Raw genomic sequence first — 17,935 nt, 5'->3', positions numbered from 1 at the left:
AAAAAATCAGCTGGGTGTGGTTGTAAATGCCTGTAGTCCCAGCTACGCGGGAGGCTGAGGTGGGAGGATCATTTGAGCCCGGGAGGTGGAGGTTGCAGTGAGCCCGTATCACCTACTGCAACCTCTGTGTCACCAGCTTGGGCAACAGAGCTAGACCCTATCTCAAAAACCAAAAACATGGTAGTAGAGATTTTATTACTTTTTTATTACTTATTACTTTTCCTTACTGTGTCACTAAGTGGTTTACAAGATTAAAACTAAAAAACAAAACTTCCTTTTTTTATTTTTCTTCCCCCCTCACCGCCCCCGCCCACCAGACTATATAATTATATAGAGTAGAAACCTGAGAGAATTTACAGGTAATAAACTTATTAAACTTATTAGAGTTAATAAGAATTCTGGCCGGGCGTGGTAGCTCATGCCTGTAATCCCAGCACTTTGGGAGGCTGAGGCAGTTGGATCACCTGAAGTTAGGAGCTCAAGACCAGCCTGGCAAACATGGTGAAACCCTGTCTGTACTAAAAATACAAAAATTAGCCGGGCATGGTGGTGCACCCCTGTAATCCCAGCTACTCAAGAGGCTGAGGCAGGAGAATTGCTTGAACCTGGGAGGCAGAGGCTGCAGTGAACTGAGATCATACCACTGCACTCCAGCCTGGGCAACAAAGTGAGACTTTGTCTCAAAAAAAAAAAAAAAAAAAAAAAAAAGAATTCAATTATGTTGATAGTTATAAATACAATAGAAACAAATAAACGGTATGTCTATACTCCAGACACAAAGTTAGGAAACATAATTTCTAAAAACATGCTATCTCCTCTAAATGTACATCATGTTGACAATATGATCAGAGGGAAAAGTAACTAATTGAGGTATCTTTTAAACATAGTACTCTGTACACCCTTAGTAGAGTGTATTCTAAGAATAACAGGAACTACAAAGCTACTCTGAACTTTACTTAGATCTGTGGTTGGTAGTAGTATGGACATATAATCTTAAAACCATTTTGCATATTCTGTGGTTTAGAGAAAGACACAAGAAACAGCAAGAGTGAGAGGTGGGGGAGGAGAAAATTCCTCTTCACAGAAAAATGCTGCCAGCTAATTAAATGGAGAAGGAATAGCAAAATTAGAAAGTCATCACTTTGCAACTACCAGTGTGATAATCAATTCAAGTGAGGATTATCAATGGATGCTAAAATCACTGGATGGAAGGTAGCTGAGGAACAGGATAGCCATGGAGTCTCAAAGGGTCACCCCACAGATTACTCACTAATGGCAAAGGAAAACAGATAAATTTACAATGGAGAGATCGGATAAACACCTACTTGGCCGCATGCTCGCACTGAGGATCAAAAGTAATGGGACCAACTGGTGGCAGTACGAGATCCAGTAAGAAGCATGCAACTTCACCTGTGCAGTATTTTCACTAAAAATGTTACAACTTAAATTTTGTCAGGAAGGAGCAACCAGAAATCCAGACTGATTTTGTATTTGTGGGGCATCTACAACTGGACTGAACTCTAGATTACTGAGAATGACAATGCTTTTCCTCTCCCAGGCTATTCATCTTCTAGCCATCTTTTTCTTGAGACAGTATCACTCTGTCGTCCAAGCTAGAACACGGTGGCTCGATCTCAGCTCACTGCAACCTCCACCTCCCAAGTTCAAGCGATTCTCCTGCCTTAGCCTCCCGAGTAGCTGGGATTATAGGCGTGCACCACCACGCACGGCTAATTTTTGTATTTTTAGTAGAGACGGGGTTTCACCATGTTGGCCAGGCTGGTATCAAACTCCTGACCTCAGGTGATCCACCCACCTCGGCCTCCCAAAGTGCTAGGATTATAGGTGTGAGCCACTGCACCTGGCCCTTTTAGCCATCTAAGCCAGGACACTGGAGTGAGCCGATTGTACACTTTACATGTTGCAAGTTAAGGGGGAGGAAGGCATTAGGCTCAAGAGCACACAGAATGCACAATTAAGAAGCTGAAGCACAGATGGATCTGTGCATGTGTGGTGCAGAGGAGAAAGAGAAGGATTGGGGTTTGAGGTACTTACTTCCCGGATGGCCCCATCACAGACTCGAATGACATTAAGGAACGTGGGCATGACCTGGGGCAGGAACTGCACACATTTGAGTCCCAGGGACTTGAAGATGAAGGTGATGGCCTGGACAACCATGGTGTGATGATGAGAGAGTGACTGGTCTCGGAAGATCCGCATCAGGGCCACCATGGACACAGCTGGGTAGAACTCATCCAGAGGCAAGTTTCCCATGTTGACCAGCATTTCACTAGTGCTATAGTCAGCTAGGACAAAACAGCAGAGAGCGTTAGAGCTACACATGGCATGACGTGACTTCAGGCAGAGCATGGTTAATAACAAACAACCTCCTAACAGACATTAGCATTCATATCTTTCTTCCTAGTATGTTCTAACACTGTTGGGAATTCAAGGTCTATTAGGAACCAATGAATAGCCTCTCACCATCAAGGAGTAAACAGTTTTTGGCTTTTCTATTACTCAAACCACAGAAGCCTAAAACAGTACATGATGGGTTGGTTTTCTCTAAATTGCTCTGTTTAATTTAGCTTCTTACCGTTCACAACTTCATAACTGAAACCATCAATAAAAATAATTACTCCCCCAAAATAAAGTAAAGGGAATTAAATTAGGCAAACATCTGTTCAGCAGCTCCTTGGTTCCCCTAGGGAATTCAGATAAGTTGGTAGGCAAATACTACCTACCTGACTTGAACAGTAAGGACCTCAAGGACTCTGACGGTGGCGGAGGGGGCAGCGGCAAGGGAGGGAGGTATACTAACATGAAGAGTGCAGCGAGGAGGGTAAGAACTAAACAGATGAAGAGCTGGGCTGACTGGTGCCATGAATAAGGAAGAACACCAGGAGCAGCATGGCTCAGGCCCTGCTCTCAACAGCTATGGGGCTGACAGAATGACATCACAGGCATGCCTCCCTAATACCAGAAGAGGAAGAAATCTGAAGCAATATGATCCCATCTAGAGAGTTCAGAAACAATTCATTCTGGGGTAATAACATTTTCCTGGAATAGCTGAGAGAACCAATGTTAACTTTCAATGTCAGAAATAGGCCTGCCCTGAGGGAATATGGGTTAAGTCTAGAAAACCCTCCTGCAACCCCATACCCCACCCCCATTCACTCAGGCTACTTGTCAAAAGGCAACGGGCTACACAAAAAGTATCGAGGGGTGGTGGCACACGCCTGTAGTCCCAGCTGCTTGAGTGGCTGAAGCAGGAGGATCACTTGAGCCCAGGAGGTCGAGGCTACATCACGCCACTGTACTTCAGCCTGGGTGACAAAGTGAGACCCTGTCTCCAAAAAAATAAAATTAAGATAAAATAAAACAATAAAAGGCAATGGGCAACAGACCACCAGAATTTATTCCACCTGTCTAACTGGAACCTTGCCCTCATTGACCAACCTCTCCCTATCCCCCCTCCCTGAGTCAATTAAAAATAAAACAAAACTTTAAAAAAAAAAAAAAAAAGGCGTCCAGGCACAGTGGCTCATGCCTGTAATCCCAGCATTTTGGGAAGCTGAAGCGGGTGGATCACTTGAGGTCAGGAGTTTGAGAACAGCCAGGCCAACATGGCAAAACCCCTCCCTACTAAAAATGCAAAAATTAGCCGGGTGTGGTTGTGTGCACCTGTAGTCCCAGTTACTTGGGAGGCTGAGACAGAAGAACTGCTTGAACCCAAGAGGCAGAGGTTGCAGTGCTGTATTCTAGCCTGGGCAACAGAGTAAGACTCTCCATCTCAAAAACAAACAAACAAAAAAAGGCAATGCAGCTCTTGGGCCAGACCATTTCATGGAAAAAAGAGCCCCAAATTTCTGATTGCTGCTAGTTTTCCCTATGGCCCTGAGCCTCGTCTCTGATTTCCCTATCAATTAAAACAGGGAGAATCAATTCTATCCTCTTCTTCTGTAGATACCATGGGAATGAGAACCATCAAAGAGGCACTAAGAAAGAATGAGAGACAGATAGAGGTGATGGAGTGATAATGTGTATCTCTTGCACTGGCATCAAAAAGCAGACAGACTTAGCATGCCAACCCTTGACAAAGAATCTAGGCAGACATGAGGACTCTGACCACAACGGGAAGCAGCAACCCTTCTGGGATTCAAGAAGAAAACTACTGACTTTTCTTTCAAAAGTTGCTACATGAGCCAATATCCTATAATTTCTCAGTAATCCAGCTCCAGACTTTCTAAACACAACCAGCAAGGGCTCTGTGAGTGAGAACTTGGCAAGTCTTTCATGGCTACCCCCAACTTACAGGAATCCTGACTTGACTTGGATTCTGACAGGCTGACAGCAGAGGCATCCCGGGACTGGTCTATCATGCCAATGTTCACTTTGTGCTTGTAAGGATCCAAAGCCCCTAAAAGCCCTAACACACGGATGGCCTGGGTGGGAAAGGGGAGGGAAAAAAGAAAACATTCATCACAACATGATTACAACAAGTATCACGGATACTCCTCTCAGGTTACATAATCCCCAATTCATACCCAAATGACCAGCTACATGAACAAAATGGAGAGGGACAGGAAGTCTGACTGACACTGTCAGAGCATGTTAATGCTGCAACCTTCTCTCTCTTGCCATCGTCCCAGCAAAGTCTTTAAAGACCAAGTTTGCCACGTCCCCTACCTCTCTGCGTGTACCCTGGTTCTGCTCAGTCTTCAGAAAATTCAGTAGCACTTCAAGCAAAGTAGGGTACTTCCTGTAGGGCTCTACTACATAGCCAGTGCTGGCCACCAACTGTCCCAGGGTCCACAGAGCCACCTGGATAGGCACAAGAACATGATTCATTGAGCCAGTACGAGAGAAAAGAAAGCATAGTTGAACTCTTTGTATAATGATTGTAATGAAGTGTTAGAGGCTGTAAGAAGAGAAAAGAGGTTTCCAGTAAAGACACTAATCATGAGCAGAAATCCCAAGAGGGCATAAAACCAAGGTTGATCAAGCACACAAACCTGCAATAATCACTGGATCAACAGACAAAGAAAATTCCCACCTTTCTCAAAGAAAACACATCATTCTTCCGTATCCCAAATGATTAACAGATTCAAAAGGAAATTAAGATTTTTTGTTGTTGTTGAGACAGGGTCTCACGGAGACTGGAGTGCAGTGGTGTGATAACAATTCATTGCAGCCTTAATCTCCTGGAGTCAAGTGATCTTCCCATCTTAGCCTCCCGAGTAGCTGGGACTACAGGCACACACCACCATGCCCAGCTATTTTTTTTTAGTAGAGACAAAGTCTCATCATGCCCAGGCTGCTCTCGCTCTGGAGCTCAAGCGATCTTCCTGCCTCAGCCTCCCAAAGTGCTAGGATTACAAGTGTGAGCTGCCATGCCCAGAAATAAATTAAGAGTGTTCTTAATTTTAGTCTAGTCATCTAATAGCCTCAAATTGGGAAAGCAGAACCAGGGCTGGGCAAGGATGAGCTAAACCTCTGTTCCCTCATAGGCAGTGGCCAAGGCTTTCTTTTTCCCTCTGAGAGCTAGGGCTCTGATATTTGACCTGCATTTTCTTTTGTATAGACAAAATGGCACTAGTCAGCCCTGATAATTACTGAAACTGCCTCTGGGTCAGGACAACAGGTAATTCTGGTTTCAAATCTTTCGAACTTTTACTCATTCAACAAATATTTTTGAGTACCTACTATGTGTCACACTCTGTTCTAGGCACTGGGTGAGGATACTAAGGTGAATAAAGAGAAGCAAAGTCCCCAGACTCATGGGGTGTGTCTTGCTCAATCAGGAAGCAGTAATACTCACCTGTCTTTTGGCCAACAAAGAGGAATCCTGGAGCATGTCCATGATGATAATAAAAAGTTCATCAACCCATTTCCTCATTTCCAGGCCACTAACCTGCAAAATGAAAAAGAGGGTGGCAGAAAGGGTTAGAAATTCTGGCATTAAAAAGTATCTTGGAGGCCGGGCACGGTGGCTCATGCCTGTAATCCCAGCACTTTGGGAGGCTGAGGAGGGCAGATCACCTGGCATCAGGAGCTCCAGACCAGCCTAGCCAACATGGTGAAACCCCATCTCTACTAAAAATACAAGAATTAGCCAGGTGTGGTGGCACACACCTGTAATCCCGGCTACTTGGGAGGGTGAGGCACGAGAATCGCTTGAAACCAGGAGACGGAGGTTGCAGTGAGCCAAGATCATGCCACTGCACTCCAGCCTGGATAAAGTGAAACTGTCTCAAAAACAAATAGATAAAATAAAATAATTTTTTAAAAAAGCCCTCTCTTCCTTTCTCCACCATCATGGTGTGTGCTTGACTGATTCTCGCCATGTCTTCTCACAAGACTTTCAGAATTAAGCAATTCCTGGCCAAGAAACAAAAGTAAAATCATCCCATTTCACCCAGGATTAGGATGAAAACTGGTAATAAAACCAGGTACAACTCCAAAAAAAGACATTGGAGAAGAACCAAGCCAGGTCTATAAGGAATTGCACATGAGATGGCACATATATTTATGCTGTCTGAAGGTCATAATGATATTACCATATCAAGCTGAAAATGTCACCACTATCTGGAGAGTTGGACATGTTTTATTGAGAATATATTATTTCTCTCTCAATCTGTTATGAACGCGTTGGTTGGCCGGGTTCCGTAATAAATATGTGAGACTTTTCATTTAAAAAAAAAAATAGCATTTTGACTTCCTTAGAGGTGAGTTTCTTTTCCACCCTATCTCCACTATGGAAAAAGTAGCTGCCCCTTTACCTGTGCCAATTCTCCTATTGTTGCCAGGACATTATTGATCACACCTGGGTTTGGATCAGGGTCTGGATCTTTCAGTTTCAAAATTAATGCCTAGAGAAAGAAGTTATGAGAAAATGAATGCAGGTTAGACTCTACTAGAAACCTTTCTTTTATATAAGTAAAATTCACCCAAGAGACCATCTCAGTCATAAAGAAATTCCTTCTAGGCTTTATGAATCCAAGATTTCTCTGGAATGTAAATTCTCAAACTTTTCTCCATATGAAGTATAAGTCTGACATGTGAGAGAGCTGGGAAGCACCATAACGTGAAAGTATTTCTCATGTCTCCTCTAAACTGTGTCTCAGTGATTGTTCATCCAGATTAACACACATTATAAAGGACTTCACATGACTCTAATGTGTTGAGATTTGAAGGTTGTTTCAGATTTTCAAGCTCATCTTTTCCTCATTTTGGGCAAGCTATTTTATGCTACTATCTACCTACTTCTCCTTTCCAAACATCTGTGATGATGTGCCTGAAGCATTAACTCTTACCTCTTATAAGGACAGCACTTTCCTGCGACTGATAAGATTCTTGGTATTCTTTAACTGAAAGTGCTTGATATGGCCCTTTGGTCTCCAAGCATGAGAGCAAAGAAATCATCTACTTTGTTCAGTGTACTAGTGAGCACTGAAACACTCCTATCTCCCCATATGAGCTGATGACAACGCACAGAGAAAGCACCAGCCTCTCGGTTTGTGTTACCTTCAGAATAGGCTCCATGTAGGGGCGGATGAGTCGGGGGGCATTGGAGACCAGGTGCCCCAGCATGCGGGCACTCTGCTCTTTGATTCTTCCAATCCCACTGTGCTCCAACTCTGTCAAAATCTGTAGGGAAGAAAGGCTCATATGTTCTCTATGGCAGAAGACATTCTAGAGAGAGACTATGTCCAACAGAAAAAGTGGCAGGGAACTGGGGGAAAAACCCAGACCTCCACGACAGATGAAGTAGCTGCTAGATACTCAATGAGCAACAGACATTTCTGCAACAGGCAGAACAGCCTTAGATACAGCTGCGACAGGAAGAAAAACTATTCGAAAACCTGCTCCCTTTTCTTTTATCACAGCACTCCAATGTCCCATGGTCCTCTCTAAAGCAGAGCTTTTAACAATGTAGCACAGCCAGAGAAGACTGAGAAAACCAACAGGGAGAGCTGTGAGTAGGGTTCTATAAAAATGAGGAAAGAAGGTAGGGCCCCTTGGGAGAAAAATCTTTGTCCAGACAGCAAATTACTGAAGACTACAAATAATGGCAAAGGAATCAAAGAACAGTTAGAACAGCTATGATGCCAAGAGAAGTGTTGATACTCTGTAGCTGTTTGGGGCACATCTAGATAAACCTCAATAGGTGGGGATCACACTGGCAGGATCCCCTGAAGCCTTACTGACTGGAGATAACACGTTGGTTCTAACTGACATCCTTAGGACACCAGCAAATCAGCACATCATGCTCATGGTGACATAGACAACATAATATAGACAGATTTCTGGATAAAGCTGCCAGAAGGAAATCGATGAGCAGTGACAAAAGCAGATGTCACAGAGCTCAGGTTAACTCAGCTACCCAGAGGAGTCTACAATTTAACATTACATTTTGTCTTAGGTTACTGACTTAATAACCTGATTTTTCTGGATTCCCTTGGCAGCCTGTTTTCCCCAGTCATAGCAGACCACAGGGAAAAGAAATGAAGGGGATACTGAGAATAGACCTGCAGCACCAAGAAGACATGGCTGACTGCAAGGAAATGTGCCTCATGGAGCAGAGCCCAACTATCTGCAGCAGTGCGGGGCCAATCCAAAGAACCCCAGGTTCACTTCCAGAGCCCGAGAGCCTCACTGCATCCTAATAACAATAACCAATGCCCACCGTGATGACCAAGACCGCAAGAAAGGCCAAAGTCGGCCAGGCACGGTGGCTCATGACTGTAATCCCAGCACTTTAGGAGGTTGAGGCAGGTGGATTGCTTGAGCCCAAGAGGCAGAGGTTGCAGTGAGACGAGATCCCACCATTGCACTCTAACCTTGGTGACAGAGTGAGATTCTGTCTCAAAACAGAACAAAACACCAAAGCCTTTACCAAGGCATGAAAATGTACATCTCAATTTGGAAAAATCTATATCAAAGTTTAAAAACAAAAAAGAGTAATTTTAAAGTTTCAAGGGCTAAATTCAGTATATAAATTCATTCAAAGGAGCTTCACACTCTGCAATATTGAAAAAATGAGACGGCCTGATAGCTTAATATCAGCTTTAAGAAGATTAGAGCCAGCCGGGTGAGGTGGCTCACACCTGCAATCCCAGCACTTTCGGAGGCCGAAGCGGGCAGATCATGAGGTCAAGAGATCAAGACCAGCCTGGCCAACATGGAGAAACTCCGTCTCTACTAAAAATACAAAAATTAGCTGGGCATGGTGGCGGGCGCCTGTAGTCCCAGCTACTCAGGAGGCTGAGGCAGGAGAATTGCTTGAACCTGGGAGGTGGAGGTTGCAGTGAGCCAAGACCACGCTACTGCATTCCAGCCTGGCGACAGAGCGAGACTGCGTCTCAAAACAAAAAAGAAAGAAGATTGGAGCCACGCCTGGCTTGTTGACTGCTATATTCCCAGTGCCCAGCAGTACCTGGAACATAGCATGTGGTCAAAAAGTCTGCTGACAGAATGAACACATTGATATTCTCATTAGGAGGTATTTCTTATTTTTTCCTTTTTTTTTGGAAATAGGGTCTCACTCTGTCACCCAGGCTGGAGTGTGGTGGCACAATCACAGCTCACTGCATCCACAACTTACCAGGCTCACGTGATCCTCCCACCTCAGCCTCCTGAGTAGCTAGGACTACAGGTATGTACCACTACGCCCAGCTAACTTTTGTATATTTTGTAGAGACGTGGTTTGTCATGTTCCCCAGGCTGGTCTTGTCAAACTCTTGGGCTCATGTGGTCCGTCTGCCTTGGCCTCCCAATGTGCTGGGATAACAGACATGAGACACTGTACTCAGCCGTTTAGGAGATATTTCTATGCCAAATTAATTTAGCATGATTTGAGCTGACAGGCTTAACAGTGATTTCATGTTTTTTTGTTTTTTTTTTGAGACAGAGTCTTGCTCTGTTGCCAGGCTGGAGTGCAGTGGCGTGCTCTCGGCTCACTGAAACCTTCACCTCCTGGGTTCAAGCAATTCTCCCTGCACCGGCCTCCAGAGTAGCTGGTATTACAGACGCCTGCCAACATGCCTGGATAGATTTTTTTTTTTTTTTTAGTAGAGATGGGGTTTCACCACGTTGACCAGGCTGGTCTTGAACTCCTGACCCCAGGTGATCTGGCCACCTCAGCCTCCCAAAGTGCTGGGATTACAGGCGTGAGCCACCACGCCCGGCCTTCAACAATGATTTCTATTCCTTCCTATAACTGAGGAATTTTTTTAAGACTTAAAATGACAGGCACTTCTAACGCAGGCCGGCAGTTAAATAAATCATTAAGCTAAAAATAGAAGTGCCAACATAAGTACAACTTCCTAATTTGTTGACTGATGATATCATTTACAGCCACTTTATAACAAATTGTGAACAAACAACACCTTTCTAGAGTGAGTTACATATATTAATGATTTTCTATGTTTAAGTTCCTTATATGTTATAAAAAGTGTTTACTTCAAAACAAACCATGAGGGAGGGTCAGTAAGCAGAGAGTGAGCAATGGGGACAGGAAATGAGTGGGTGAGCAACATAGAGACCCACAGGAGACAGGTGGAAATAACTTCACAAGGCAGGACTGGACCACGTATTGCTCACCAGGAGGCCACAGAACTTACTCAGGTAGGTGAAGACAAAAACTGAGGAGCCATGTCTCCAGAGGAATTCTACCTTAGGCTACAGACCAAGCAGCTGAGCTTGGCATTCTCATATTATTTAAGAATGAAAGCCAGGATCACAGACTGGGGCAATGACTATTAGAACAAATGGTGGAAACGGTCTCACATTGGTTATTTTTGTGAAGAACAATGGCCTCCGTGCTTGACCTGGCACCAGCAAGAAAAGCAGGAGAGTTGAAGGACAGGGAGGCACTGGGAAGTCTGACACCATCTGCAGCAGGTCAATCCAGCAAACAAAGAGGGCCAAGAAATGGGATCACTGGCAACTTGCCAGGAAAAAGAAAGCGCTGCATGAGAGGACTCCGAACCACCTTGGAGTCATATTGACAAAGGGCTCATGAGGTGATGAGCACTGGAACTGCCATTATAAAGCCAGGGAAACATTTGGACCCTTGCAGACAAATGTGGCTTTTACCAGGTACCTCAGGTATCTCAATCTTTCTCCCCCATCCTTGTCCTCAACTCCGCTTCCTCAAGCAGTTCTCACAGTGAGAGTCCTGTCTTCCCTGCCTGTGGGTCTGGCCATCACCTCAGTTACCTGGATGAGCATCTTGCGCAGGAAAGGCATGACAAAGGCAGGGTTCATGCTACTGAGTCGGCCCACAGTGCAGATGGCCAGCTCCCGGATCTCAAACACCTGGTCATTCAGAGCCACAAACAAGGCCTGCAAGTTCTCCGCCTGGGCCAGGTGTGCATCAAAGCGCTCGTCCAGGGACGCCAAGACACAATAGCGAATGTCAGGGTCTGCAAGAGCAATGGAGCCTTTGAACATTTCTTCATGACCCCATCACTCCAGCCCTTCCCAGCTTCTACCTCCACTGCCATCAGCGTAGTGGGAAGATTCCAGATGCTTTTTCTCATCTAACCTCTGTCATTCTTTTCTCTACTCACAAGAGTAAAAGACAAAAGAATTAAAGGTAGATTATCTTACACCAAAGGCTACAGTAGCCATGCCTAACACGCCTTGGCAGAGAAATAGCTGAATATCAGCTTATTGAGGCCAAAGAACTCTAGAGAGGCCATGTAATGAAACTGGCTACACCCAACTGCCCTAAGCTCCTTAACTCCCCTAGATTCCTTCTGTCTGGGAAACCTTACCAGGATCTGTTATCCCAACCACGAGCAGTTTGCTAAGCACATCTGCCACCACTTGCACTGCGGTCTGGCTAACCACATGAGCATGGCCACTGATGAGGTGGATGGAGGGTGTGAGCAGGCGGGAGCAGGTGCGGGCAGCCTCCATGCGGATCTCCTTGTGCTCACTGTTCAGGAAATGATCCGCACAGTGGCGAACAAATTGGGTCAGAGAGTGGCCTGGATAGAAAGGCAGAGAGAAAACAGAATAAACACTGCTGCTGTAGACAGGTAGGTCTGCAGCTTGCTAGCTGAATTTTCCATTTTGAGGCTACTAATTCTACTTTCAACCAGACATTGATCAATACGATACTGACCCGCAACTCTTTTTTTTTTTTTGAGACGGAGTCTTGCTCTGTCACCCAGGCTGGAGTGCAGTGGCACGATCTCCACTCACTGCATGCTCTGCCTCCTGGGTTCACACCACTCTCCTGCCTCAGCCTCCCGAGTAGCTGGGACTACAGGCGCCTACCACCACACCTGGCTAATTTTTTTTTTTTTTTTTGTATTTTTATTAGAGACAGGGTTTCACCATGTTAGCCAGGATGGTCTCGATCTCCTGACCTTGTGATCCGCCCGCCTCGGCCTCCCAAAGTGCTGGGATTATAGGCGTGAGCCACCGCGCCAGGCCTGACCCAGAACTCTTAAAGGGTAACAAGGGGGCTTTCAATCAGCAGAAAGGTAAAAGGGGGTGGTGAAGCAGAGAGACAGATAAAGGTATCCCCCAATCCTAGCCTTTTTATATTCCCTTTAAATAATAAATTGTTTTATTCCAACTCAACCCCTTACATTCTGAGAGGATAATACAATTCTTGATCAAATTTACCTTGCCTGTTTTAGTTCCCAGATTTAAATACCAGACAAAGAGTCTATGTAGGCTGGGTTTAAACATAGCTACTTTCTATTCACTAGAAATAAATTATCACGGGTGTGAATCAATGTTAAGTGGAGGAACTGCAATAGAGAAACCATGGGTGGCTGTCTCCAGACAGCACGTTCAGGCTTTCTCTACTTGCTTGTTTCCACACATTCTTGACCAATACTACCTATATGATCTTAAATTTCAAAAGTATCAACTTCTCCCCCTGAAATATATATCTGTGGGGTATTATTATGGGTTTATTTGCAGTTTAGAACTACACAGTATGGTACTTTTAGAAATCATACCACCAGCCGGGCACAGTGGCTCATGGATATAATCCCAGCACTTTGGGAAGCCGAGGCAGGCAGATCGCTTGAGGTCAGGAGTTCCTGACCAACCTGGCCAACATGGTGAAACCCCATCTCTACCAAAAATACAAAAATTAGCTGGGTGTGGTGACACGCGCCTATAGTCGCAGCTACTCGGGAGGCTGTGGCAGGAGAATCGCTTGAATCCAGGAGGCAGAGGTTGCAGTGAGCTGAGATTGTGCCACTGCACATCAGCGTGGGCAACAGAGAGACTTTGTCTCAAAAAAAAAAAAAAAAAAGAAAAAAGAAATCATACTGCCATAGACATGGAAACACCCAAAAGCCCCTACTTATACATTTTAAAGCATTACATACCATCTCAGCTACAAAGAAGTGGAAAAGTGAGGAGGTGAGGGGGATCTGTCTCTGAAGCATTATTTCCTTGGATCAACGTATACTTTCCCTCAAACCATTTGCCCCCAAACTCAGTATGGGACAAATAAACAAACAGTAGGAATTACCAATACATGGAAAGAGTCTAGGAAGGATGAGCTGCTACAGAATCAGCTACCCTGTCTTTAGCACCCCGGCAAGATCCAGGAATCCTAGATACCTTCATTCCTTTCCCAAAGTTTCCAGCATCTCTCACTATCTTGGCAAGAGCCATTGTAATTTCTTACCTTCAAATTCAAAGCTGCCAAGCGTTCGGAGGGCAAGAGTGATGCTGCCCACATCGCTGGCCTCAGGGAGGGTCGTGAGGCCAGGAGAGGCCAGCTGATGGGCCAGGCCCTTGGGCATGCCTGGGTGGCGGAGGGGTTTGTGCATAAGGACCAGGGACAGCATTTTCAGTAGCCCATCTTGAATGTCCTTCTTTAGCTGTGGAATCTGACGGCTCAGGTCGTAGAGCACTGCAGTGAGGGCAGGGCTGAGGGGAAGGAAACAAGTCACATAAGGGCTGGGCACATGACACTCAGTCTGTTCTTGGGAAGAAACAGCTTTCTCTCCCAGCAAGGGGATCAGGCCTCTGTTCTTCAGAGTAGAAAGGATATTATAAAATAAGAATAAAAGTGTAAACTCTCTTGGCATAGTCTCAGGTCTCCAAACAATCTATGAATTTCTGGTTCTTACCACAGAAGACTTGCTCACTATAATTCAGCCACTACAGAAGACCAAGTCTCAACAAACACTCTGGGAAGCAGATTAAGAACACTGTCCTTATTTTACAGATGAAGAGAACTTAGTTTAGGAAGCTTAAGCAACTTGCTCAATAATAATATACACAATATTTGCAAATATTTATTGAGTACTTCCTATATGCCGGGCATGGTGCTAAGGGTGACTATATCATGAACCCACAGCAACCCTAGGCAATAAGAATTACTATTGTACCCACTTTTCAGATTAAAAAAAAAAAAAAGGCCAGGTGCGGTGGCTCACACCTATAATCTCAGCACTTTGGGAGCCGAGGTGGACGGATCACAAGGTCAGGAGATCGAGACCATCCTGGCTAACACAGTGAAACCCCATCTCTACTAAAAATACAAAGAATTAGCCAGGCGTGGTGGCGGGCGCCTGTAGTCCCAGCTACACGTGGGAATGGCGTGAACCCAGGAGGCGGAGCTTGCAGTGAGCCAAGACTGGGTCACTGCACTCCAAGCCTGGGCGACAGAGTGAGACCCCTTCTCAAAAAATAAATAAATAAATAAATAAGGCTCGGGAAATTAAATAACTTAGTCAAGATCACATAGAAAGCTAGTGATGAAACTAGGATTCAGTACTAGCCTGTGTGTTTAGTCTAAGCTACCCTGTCCATCCAATTGAATGTGCAAACAACCATGCCTCACTCTTTTAACAGTCCCAACACTGGGGGCCAAGCCTCACGCTGATACAAGGCAAGCTCAGGTTTCTGACACCCACCTTAGCCCCACTGCCAGCATGGGCTCCAGTAGCTCCTTGATATCCTGCTGGATGCCTGGCCCCATTGCTCGAGCCAGCATGCTGATGCAAGTGAAGACTGTGGCGTCCACCTGCATTGCCTTCTGCCTCCTGCAGAGAAATGGAGAATGGCTAGTTGAGACATAATGACATTCTTTAATGTCCCACCTCAAAATCACCTTGGGGCAAGGAGAGCAGGTTACTCAGGCAGGGCTACCACAGATGGGTATGCAAATTGTCCAGAGCACAGTTCAAAGGGGCCCATCACATCACCATTACTGTAGATTTGTATATTTCTACAACAATCCAGCAGATGGCAGTAAAGTGTCTTAAGGAAGGGGCTCTTTTTCTGAATTCACACAGCTATACCATATGGGTTAGTATGGTGCTCACCAAGATAATTATGTAGGAAGAGAGCTGAACAATGTGTTCATCAGGGACAAGAAGGCAGTACACAGCCATCATATGGAAAGAAATTCTTCTATGATGAGAATGCTGGGCTTTAGAATGGGGCCAGGCGCAGTGACTCACGCCTGTAATCCCAGCACTCTGGGAGGTGGAGGTGGGTGGATCACCTGAGATCAGGAGTTCGAGACCAGCCTGGCCAACATGGCGAAACCCCGCCTCTACTAAAAATACAAAAATTAGCTGGGCGTGCTGGCACACGCCTGTAGTCCCAGCTACTTGGGAGGCTAAGGTGGGTGGATCACTTGAGGCCAGGAGTTCGAGACCAGCCCGGCCAAAATGGTGAAAACCTGTGTCTACAAAAAAATACAATTATTAGCTGGGTATGGTGGCACATGCCTGTAATCCCAGCTACTCAGGAGGCTGAGGCAGGAGAATCACTTGAACCCGAGAGGAGGAGGTTGCAGTGAGCCAAGACTGTGCCACTGCACTCCGGCCTGGGCAACCAAAGTAAGACTCCATCACAAAAAAAAAAAAAAAAGAATGAGTAGGGCGTATTAATTCACCACAGCAATCTGCGCTAATAAACAGGGAAGTACAAAGACAACCCTGAGACAAAGGATGATGAACACTGACCCCCTCGCCTTAGCGAAGACACCCTGGTCTCTCCATCTGGCAGGATGCTGAGGGGTTTTCTCATATTTTATTCGCCAGGAGGTTTAAAGAGGTGGAATAACTTATTCAACTTCAGCGATGAGGAAAAAGATGACCCTTAGGTCCCTTCAGTTCCAGTCGAGGATTCCTCTCTTTAGGTCTTATATCAAAATAAGACTTTTAAAAGCCAGAGAAAAAAGCAAAACTAGCAGATTCCCAGTAAATAATAACACTGAAAATAGCATTGGCATCTCACATGTTCTCAGGGTATTCAACCTCCCCAAATATTTCATATATGTTATTTCATTTGGAAAAGCTTAGAATTCAACTAAGGAAGGGCTGTTCTTCATATGATTTGCTATACCCTGGAGTTTAATGATGCAAAAAATGGGCATAAGCTCCGTGTATCTGAGACAGAGCGTCCTTCCTCTCCAACCAAATGGAGTGGAAGGTGAAATCATAACAGAGGTGCTTACTTATGGGCGAAGTCCTTTGGGGGCAGGGCCGCTCGGATGATGTCCAGCACGCGAGGCAAATAGACCTTAAATTCAGACCTCACAGCCACGGAAAGTAGCCCCAGGGCTTGGAAGGCTGCTGTACGTTCCTTCTCCTTCTTGACACAGCTTAGGACATGGTTCATGGTATCTTGGAGGTACTGGGTATCTAAGCACAGAAAAGACAAAGTAGATAGCTCCAGGTCAGGGTTAGGGTCTACACATCAACAGTCAAAGGTCCTATAAAGCAATTCAGTTTAAGAATAAATTTAAAAAGTGGCCAGGCACAGTGGCTCACGCCTGTAATCCCAACACTTTGGGAGGCCAAGGAGGGAGGAGTGTTTGAGGCCAGGAGTTCGAAACAGCCGGGGCAACACAGCGAGACCCTGTCTCTACAAAAAATAAAAATTAGCCAGGTGTGGTGGTGTATGCCTGTAATCCCAGCTACTCGGGAGGCTGAGGCAGGAGGATCACTTGAGCCCAGATGGTTGAGGCTGCAGAAAGGTGTGATCGTGAGCAGCACTGCACTTAAGCCTGAGTGACAAAGAGCCTGTCTCAAAAAAAAAAAAAAACCCAAAAAACGTAAAAGGTTGCCAAAACAATATCACGGAATTGTCTCCATTACTATTACATTTTGACACAAGAATTACACACTCTTGCTGAAAAAAATATTATGTCAAACCTTGTTTAAAAACAGATCATCTAAACAATTTTACATTATAATGAAATTTGAAGTACAGTCATGGGCCGGGTGCAGTGTCTCACACATGTAATCCCAGCACTTTGGGAGGCTGAGGAAGATCACTTGAGTCCAGGAGTTTGAGGCTGCACTGAGCCAAAAGCCAGGCACTCCAGCCTGGGCAACAGAATAGGACCCTGTCTCAGGCGCAGTGGCTCATGCCTGTAATCCCAGCACTTTGGGACACCAGGGCAGGCGGATCACCTGAGGTCAGGAGTTTGAGACCAACCTGACCAACATAAAGAAACCCCATCTCTACTAAAAATACAAAATTAGCCGGACATAGGGGTGGCATGCCTGTAATCCTAGCTACTCGGGAGACTGAGGCAGGAGAATCGCTTGAACCCTGGAGGCGGAGGTTGCGGTGAGCCGAGATCACGCCATTCCACTCCAGCCTGGGCAACAAGAGCAAAACTACATCTCATTAAAAAAAAAAAAAAAAAAAAGACCCCATCTCAAACTAGTGAAAAACCAGTACAGGGTCGGGCGCGGTAGCTCACGCCTATAATCCCAACACTTTGGGAGGCCAAGGCGGGTGGACTGCCTGAGCTCAGGAGTTTGAGACCAGCCTGCACAACATGATGAAACCATGTCTCTACTGAAATACAAAAAATTAGCCGGGCATGGTGGCATGCGCTTGTAATCCCAGCTACTTGGGAGGCTGACGCAGGATAATAACTTGAACCCGGGAGGCAGAGGTTGCAGTGAGCCAAGATCGT

The 17,935-nt window shown here is 45.4% G+C and overlaps 1 protein-coding gene and 1 pseudogene across 2 annotated transcripts in view; one reads left to right on the top strand and one right to left on the bottom strand.

The window, feature by feature from the left end:
• Positions 1-17,935, bottom strand: part of MTOR (mechanistic target of rapamycin kinase) — a 156,527-nt gene that overhangs the window by 121,522 nt on the left and 17,070 nt on the right. For both annotated transcript variants that reach the window (XM_024253096.2, XM_024253104.2), the window contains exons 9-19: positions 16,460-16,646; positions 14,907-15,035; positions 13,670-13,914; positions 11,784-11,999; positions 11,224-11,429; positions 7,528-7,650; positions 6,783-6,872; positions 5,822-5,914; positions 4,690-4,824; positions 4,316-4,445; positions 2,056-2,306 (exon numbers count right to left, since the gene is read on the bottom strand). In XM_024253096.2, coding sequence (XP_024108864.1) covers positions 2,056-2,306; positions 4,316-4,445; positions 4,690-4,824; positions 5,822-5,914; positions 6,783-6,872; positions 7,528-7,650; positions 11,224-11,429; positions 11,784-11,999; positions 13,670-13,914; positions 14,907-15,035; positions 16,460-16,646 — 1,805 coding nt within the window. The remainder of the gene's footprint in view (positions 1-2,055; positions 2,307-4,315; positions 4,446-4,689; positions 4,825-5,821; positions 5,915-6,782; positions 6,873-7,527; positions 7,651-11,223; positions 11,430-11,783; positions 12,000-13,669; positions 13,915-14,906; positions 15,036-16,459; positions 16,647-17,935) is intronic.
• On the top strand, positions 6,346-6,501 carry LOC112135115 (large ribosomal subunit protein eL39-like; annotated as a pseudogene).

This window comes from Pongo abelii, chromosome 1, assembly GCF_028885655.2.
Source record: "Pongo abelii isolate AG06213 chromosome 1, NHGRI_mPonAbe1-v2.0_pri, whole genome shotgun sequence".
NCBI lineage: Eukaryota > Metazoa > Chordata > Mammalia > Primates > Hominidae > Pongo > Pongo abelii.
Note: the sequence above shows the minus strand (reverse complement) of the source record. Positions and strands in the feature narration are given on the sequence as shown.